Genomic DNA, 7,981 nt, shown 5'->3' with positions numbered 1-7,981 from the left:
AGTGATCTGTAGGAACAGAGGCCAGTCCATCTTCATGAGCCCCACAACTCCGTCCAGTTTGGCTTGCACTTCTTTGGGCATGGTTTCCCTGATGTAGGTTCTGAACAGAGGGCCAGATGTCTTCCGTTCATTCCCATCACTTCCAGTCTTTGTTTTCCATTTCTGTTGAAACCTGTGCAGAAACTGGGCTGGGCTCTCATCATCCTTCAGACATTCTTGTCTCAGCTTAGTTGGATCACTGCAGGTGGGGTATTTGTTCCTCAAGGCTGCCCAGACCTTGGGTCTTATGTGGTTGAATGGTATCTTGTCATACTGGTGCGAGGTCATGACCCTTGGAAGCTGGGCTTCATCGAACACCTCTCTGGCTGCTGAGTGTCCTGCTGTTTTGATTAGCAGCGCCTTGATGTCTCCAGCTGCCAGATTGATGCCTCCAGTGATTTCTTCCAGCTTTTCTATCCACCTGTCAGCACCATCTGCCAACGGGGTCAGTCTTCCAGCAAGTGTGATCATGTGCATAAATGACCATGGCACATATCTGTCTTCATGAGGTCCCTTAGACAGCAAGGGAGCTATATAAGCCCCACCTTGACCTTGTTCTGTCTTCTGCTGCCGTGCTTGAAACCTGGTCAGCATTGTGCGAGGGCCGCTTCTTACTATTTTCAGATCCACGTCACATTCAGCTGAGAGTGGCTTCTGTCCTTTTGCCACTGGCCTGCTTTTTTCCTTGGGCCCCTTATTAAATGGGTTTTTTGACAACAGTATGTCCGGGCCTTCATCCTGCGTTCCAATGTCCTCCCAATCTGTTGCATCACTTTCCATTGAGCCTTCTTCCTCACTTCTCGTCTCTTCCCCCTCATTCCTTCCTGCTTTGTTAATCAGGGTCACCGTCTGTGGACTTGGCTGGTCTGGGTATTCAGCATCGGCCGCTTCCTTTACAAGCTGCGCCACTTCTATTCTCTTCAATTCCTCTATCTCCTTTTTTAGTCTCTTCTCCTCCTCCTTTTGTTTTTTATTGTCTCTCTCAAATCCCTTTGATATTTCACTCGTGCTTCTTCTTCCTTCTCTTCTTCCCTGCTGATAATTTGTGAAAATTCTTTCCTCAGTTCCTCCAGCTCTTTGTCTATTCGTTCTGTCATTGATTCAATCTCTTCCATATATGTCAACCTGGTCCTGGGCTCTGATTGGCATGTAGGGATCCTCTGATATGGTGTTCGTCTGCGACGACTTGGGGGTAGTGAACGGCTATAGCGTGATCTTCTATTTACTTCAGCTAACGATCTGTCTGATTCTTCCTCCGCACTACTACATTCGCACTCTTTCTGTTGCGTGCTCCGTACTACTGTTTCTGCTTCTTCCTCATGTTCTAACACTAATTTAAGTTGTCCTGTAATTTTTCCCTTGCTACCCTGCTTCTCACATATTGGATATTGTCCTACGGTGGTTGGGTGATAAGGTGGTGGCTTATGATCGGTAAAGTCGGGAGCTGTTGGACTCTTATGGTGTTCAGCTTTAAAATATGGCAGGATGTCTCTCTGTTCAGCATGTTTCTGTTTTTTATGCAAATGCATTCGGTCTCATTTTTTATCTTTATCCCTCAGTTTTTCCTCCACTTCATCACAGCATGAAGGGTCAAAACTGCCTTCTTTAGGCCAGCGATTTTTCCCAGATGTTATCTTATGCCACTCTGTCATGCATTTTTGAATTTTGCGCTTATTAGATGGGTGTGTCATTATTACCAGTTTGGCAGGCGTTAGCCCCTTAGTTTGCTTGCTCACATTGGCTCCCATGGCAACCAGCAGTCACTCAACCCTCGGGGTCCGTGCTTACCCACCAACCTCTATAGTCCCTTAATAATCTAACTTAACTTGTCCTGCTCTCTCCAATACAGATCTCTTTTTGTTTTAATTTTCCTACATTCTTAATTTTAGATCTCTACAATTTAGGATTTCTAATGGAACAAATTTGTAATATTATCTTATACTTTTTATTAAGTTTTTGTATTGTTACTCTATAATTTTTATTTTATTATTTTAACTTTGTATTTGTTAGTTATTAGTTCTGTTGCTTATTATTATTATGCCTTTTAAGTTTTATTTGTCTACCTGGCAAGTTCAAGGCCTGGGTGTACCAACATGGCATCCTTCCAAGGATTCTCTGGCCCCTCCTTGTGTATGAGGTCCCAATCTCCACAGTTGAGGGCTTTGAAAGGAGAGTCAGCAGGTTCCTGCGGAAGTGGCTGGGTGTACCGCGGAGCCTGAGCAGCATCGCCCTATACGGAAAGAGCAACATGCTGAAGCTCCCCTTCAGCAGCCTGAATGAGGAATTCAAGGTGAGCCGAACTAGGGAGGTGCTGCAATACAGAGAGTCATGTGACCCAAAAGTCTCTCAGGCGGGTATCGAGGTCCGGACGGGGCGGAAGTGGAGGGCGGCAGAGGCTGTGGAAGTGGCGGAGTCACGGCTGCGGCACAGGACTCTGGTGGGGACAGTGGCTCGGGGAAGAGCAGGCCTTGGTAGCAGCACAACACCTTGCTGCGGGAAGGCAAAGGAGAAGAGGAGGAGGACGCTGCTCCAGGAAGAAGTGCGGGCAGCTGTGGAAGAAGAGCGGTCCGGCAGGGTGCTTGGAATGCGGCAGCAGGGAGCCTGGACGCGATGGGAGCAAGCAGCAGAGCGCAAAGTCACGTGGACTGAGCTGTGGAGAGCCGAGCCCCAACGCATAAAATTCCTGATCCAGGCTGTATATGACGTATTGCCAAGCCCGTCTAACCTGTTCTGTTGGGGGAAGGTGGAGTCACCAGCATGTGCCCTGTGCCAGAAGAGAGGGACCCTGGAGCACATCTTGAGCTGCTGTCCGAGGAGCCTGAGTGAGGGGCGCTATCGCTGGCGTCATGACCAGGTCTTGAAGGCCATAGCGAACTCCATCTGCAGTGGAATAGCCCACTGCAAGCGCCTCCGCCCAGCGAAGAAGGCTATCTCCTTCATCAGAGCTGGAGAAGGACCACCAGCTGTTGCCAGGGTCTCTTCCGCTGGCCTGCTCACAATGGCACAGGATTGGGAGCTGATGGCAGACTTGGGGAAACAACTGAAGTTCCCAGGAAATGTGGCCATAACATCACTAAGGCCAGACGTGGTGCTGACCTCAGCAACATCGAAGCAGGTTGTGCTTCTGGAGCTCATGGTCCCTTGGGAAGACCGCATCGAGGAGGCCAACGAGAGAAAGAGGGCTAAGTACAGCGATCTGGTGGAGCAGTGTCGGCTCAATGGGTGGCGAGCAAGGTGCGAGCCTATTGAGGTGGGATGCAGAGGGTTTGCGGGCCAGTCCCTCTGCAGGGTGTACAGCATGCTGGGCATCACAGGGGCCAGCAAGCGAAGGGCCATCAAGGAGGCCACAGAGGCAGCAGAGGTTGCCTCGCGGTGGTTGTGGATCAGGAGAGGAGATCCGTGGGTAGGGTAGCGCTACCTGGACACGAGCTGGGGTCTGATCAACCCTGGCTGGGTCGCCTGGAGGAGAGTGTATGATGTTTGAAAGACCCGAAACACTCTATGATACCAGGTAATATCACTGATGATGTGTCCAGGTTGCATCACTAGTTGATGTATGTACGAAGCTTCTGTCTGGGATAACCAGTGACCACCAGGAAAGTCTGGTTGACTACCAAGAACAGAGTGGTGACAGCTGGAGAGACAGCGGACAGCCCGGAGAGACGGCATCGGGGCAGTAAGGGTTAGCAGCCCAAACCTGCATCTTTCTCTCTACTAGGAGGAAGAACCCACCCTAAGCTACAGATCGACCTATGGAGAAATACCCCCAGGGATCCCCGAGAGGGGGGGAGGATGAGGATCCCACTCGGACGGATCAAAGAATGACGAAACCAGGCAATGGAAATACGACTATGACTACAGAATGCTTTTGTGGCAAAGTGTGCAAAAACCCACGTGGTCTGAAGATCCACCAGACCAAGATGAGATGTGTGCAGACGGAGCAAGTGTCACAGCGCGCAGGGATCCCCCCTGGTGAGACGCAGGAGGAGCTAGGCCTGGAGCCAAACCATAGTGCCCAGAATCTCCAAGTGGTACAAGCCCCAAACCCACACAGACCACCAGAACATCGTCGGGTTAGATGGCCCAGAGCTGATAGGGAGTATGAGTGGCGCCAGTTTGATGAGGACACCGACTCCATCTTAGGAGCAACAGCCAAGGGGGAAGTCGATCGGCGTCTCCAGACCATGACCACCATCATCATCAGCATGGGAGCTGAGAGATTTGGCCTGGAGGTGAAGAAAGCAGGGAGATTGCCCTACACCATGAGCAATCGAGCACACAAGATCCACCAGCTCAGGAAGGAACTGAGGGTCCTGAGGCGGCAGTTTAAGCAGGCAAGAGAGGAGGAGAGGGGACCGCTCTCAGAGCTGCGCAACATACTTCGAAAGAAGCTCCTGACTTTGAGGAGGGCTGAGTGGCATAGGAGAAGAAGGAAGGAAAGAGCCAGGAAGCGCACTGCCTTTCTAGCAAACCCGTTTGGGTTTACGAAGCAGCTGCTGGGGCAGAAACGCAATGGTCAACTTACCTGTTCCAAAGCAGAGGTCGACCATCACTTGGCTGCAACCTATGGAGATGCATCCAGGGAGCAAGACCTGGGAGACTGCCAGTCCCTGATTGACCCACCAGCACCAACAGTGGACTTCGATGGGAGGGAGCCCAGCTGGAAGGAAATCCAGGAGGTAGTCAAAAAGGCAAGATCAAGCTCAGCCCCCGGACCTAGTGGGGTACCTTACAAGGTGTACAAGAACTGCCCAAAGTTACTCCACAGGCTCTGGAGGATTTTGAAGGTAATCTGGAGGAGGGGAAAGGTTGCCGAGCAGTGGCGATTTGCAGAAGGTGTATGGATTCCGAAGGAGGAAGGGTCTACAAACATCGATCAGTTTAGAACCATCTTCCTGCTCAGTGTTGAAGGGAAATTATTCTTCAGCATTGTGGCAAGGCGTCTAACTGACTACCTCCTCAGGAACTCCTACATCGACACCTCGGTCCAGAAGGGAGGGATCCCAAAGATACCAGGGTGTCTGGAGCACAATGGCGTGGTCACTCAGCTGATCAGGGAAGCCAGAGAGAGCAAGGGAGACTTAGTCGTGCTGTGGCTGGACCTTGCGAACGCATATGGATCCATACCTCATAAGCTCGTCGAGCGGACACTGTGCGGCCACCATGTCCCAGCTAAGTTCAGAGACCTCATTCTGGACTATTACAACAGGTTCAGTCTGAGGGTTGCAGCAGGATCCATAACATCGGACTGGCACAAGCTGGAGAAGGGAATCATCACCGGATGTACCATTTCAGTGATCCTCTTCGCACTTGCTATGAACATGCTGGCAAAGTCCACCGAGGTTCAGTGCAGAGGGCCCCTAACCAAGTCTGGTGTCAGGCAGCCGCCCATCAGGGCCTTCATGGACGACCTGACCGTGACAACGTCAAATGTCCCAGGGAGCAGGTGGATTTTGAAGGGGCTGGAAGAACTGACTACCTGGGCCCGCATGACCTTTAAGCCCGCTAAATCGAGATCCCTTGTGCTAAAGAGAGGAAAAGTCACCAACAAGTTCATCTTTACACTTGGCGGCACCCAGATACCATCCATCACCGAGAAGCCGGTGAAGAGCCTGGGGAAAGTTTTCAACTGCAGCCTGAGAGACACAGCAGCCATCAACGCGACCAATCAAGATCTGGAGGCTTGGCTAGCTACGGTGGACAAATCAGGTCTACCTGGCAAGTTCAAGGCCTGGGTGTACCAACATGGCATCCTTCCAAGGATTCTCTGGCCCCTCCTTGTGTATGAGGTCCCAATCTCCACAGTTGAGGGCTTTGAAAGGAGAGTCAGCAGGTTCCTGCGGAAGTGGCTGGGTGTACCGCGGAGCCTGAGCAGCATCGCCCTATACGGAAAGAGCAACATGCTGAAGCTCCCCTTCAGCAGCCTGAATGAGGAATTCAAGGTGAGCCGAACTAGGGAGGTGCTGCAATACAGAGAGTCATGTGACCCAAAAGTCTCTCAGGCGGGTATCGAGGTCCGGACGGGGCGGAAGTGGAGGGCGGCAGAGGCTGTGGAAGTGGCGGAGTCACGGCTGCGGCACAGGACTCTGGTGGGGACAGTGGCTCGGGGAAGAGCAGGCCTTGGTAGCAGCACAACACCTTGCTGCGGGAAGGCAAAGGAGAAGAGGAGGAGGACGCTGCTCCAGGAAGAAGTGCGGGCAGCTGTGGAAGAAGAGCGGTCCGGCAGGGTGCTTGGAATGCGGCAGCAGGGAGCCTGGACGCGATGGGAGCAAGCAGCAGAGCGCAAAGTCACGTGGACTGAGCTGTGGAGAGCCGAGCCCCAACGCATAAAATTCCTGATCCAGGCTGTATATGACGTATTGCCAAGCCCGTCTAACCTGTTCTGTTGGGGGAAGGTGGAGTCACCAGCATGTGCCCTGTGCCAGAAGAGAGGGACCCTGGAGCACATCTTGAGCTGCTGTCCGAGGAGCCTGAGTGAGGGGCGCTATCGCTGGCGTCATGACCAGGTCTTGAAGGCCATAGCGAACTCCATCTGCAGTGGAATAGCCCACTGCAAGCGCCTCCGCCCAGCGAAGAAGGCTATCTCCTTCATCAGAGCTGGAGAAGGACCACCAGCTGTTGCCAGGGTCTCTTCCGCTGGCCTGCTCACAATGGCACAGGATTGGGAGCTGATGGCAGACTTGGGGAAACAACTGAAGTTCCCAGGAAATGTGGCCATAACATCACTAAGGCCAGACGTGGTGCTGACCTCAGCAACATCGAAGCAGGTTGTGCTTCTGGAGCTCACGGTCCCTTGGGAAGACCGCATCGAGGAGGCCAACGAGAGAAAGAGGGCTAAGTACAGCGATCTGGTGGAGCAGTGTCGGCTCAATGGGTGGCGAGCAAGGTGCGAGCCTATTGAGGTGGGATGCAGAGGGTTTGCGGGCCAGTCCCTCTGCAGGGTGTACAGCATGCTGGGCATCACAGGGGCCAGCAAGCGAAGGGCCATCAAGGAGGCCACAGAGGCAGCAGAGGTTGCCTCGCGGTGGTTGTGGATCAGGAGAGGAGATCCGTGGGTAGGGTAGCGCTACCTGGACACGAGCTGGGGTCTGATCAACCCTGGCTGGGTCGCCTGGAGGAGAGTGTATGATGTTTGAAAGACCCGAAACACTCTATGATACCAGGTAATATCACTGATGATGTGTCCAGGTTGCATCACTAGTTGATGTATGTACGAAGCTTATTATTATTATTATCGTTATTATTATTATTCGCCTCTTACTCCCCCTTAGTACTTAACTCTTTCACGCTTCAAACAGACAACGACACACAAGACAAATTATTAGGTATTTACAGTGCACTTTTACGCTGCAGGCCTCTTACTCTTACAGCACCTTTTCCTCACTGTCTCCTACAGTGGCACATGCGTTTTCCCTGCTGTCCGGGGTCCACCCAGATAACTGGAAATGGACGACGTCACCCGGTAGAGCGGTACTCGTTTCTCTGACTATCGCTTAGTCAGTAATATTCTGGCTATCGCTTAGCCTCTCAATACTTAGTACAACACAAGTTTTCGGAGCACTCTGACTATCGCTTAGTCACTAATACTCCCTATTCATCACAACTATAGAGCATACACTAAACACCTTCACTACACCGGTTTCCACAACCTCTGTCAAGCGCTTATAACCGGACTGTCCCTCTTTGTGTATTGTTCAGTTCAAACCTTAACACAGAACAGTTCAAATACAGAATAGTTCAAACATTAATCAATACTTAACAAACCATGCATTCACATATACATTCATACCATACATTCATACACACATACCTTTGGACCGTTCTCCAGCTTAGTCTGCCTTTTGTATATTCTTATGTAAGTATTATTAAATTTGGAAGATACTTATTAAATTTGGAATACTAGGTTCTTTTAGGAGAGCTTGGTGGTGCCTGACGCCCACAA

The 7,981-nt window shown here is 51.4% G+C and overlaps 1 protein-coding gene across 1 annotated transcript; it reads left to right on the top strand.

The window, feature by feature from the left end:
- The first annotated feature begins 3,194 nt into the window (after positions 1-3,194).
- LOC119779116 lies at positions 3,195-7,264 on the top strand. Its single transcript, XM_038278647.1, has one exon. It carries the CDS (start codon positions 3,792-3,794, stop codon positions 7,101-7,103), a length of 3,312 nt encoding a protein of 1,103 aa, XP_038134575.1. The 5' UTR covers positions 3,195-3,791; the 3' UTR covers positions 7,104-7,264.
- The last annotated feature ends 717 nt before the right edge of the window (positions 7,265-7,981 follow it).

This window comes from Cyprinodon tularosa, unplaced genomic scaffold, assembly GCF_016077235.1.
Source record: "Cyprinodon tularosa strain WSP-4 unplaced genomic scaffold, ASM1607723v1 ctg1429, whole genome shotgun sequence".
NCBI lineage: Eukaryota > Metazoa > Chordata > Actinopteri > Cyprinodontiformes > Cyprinodontidae > Cyprinodon > Cyprinodon tularosa.
The sequence above is the reverse complement of the archived record's forward strand: the minus strand, read 5'-3'. Positions and strand labels throughout refer to the sequence as shown.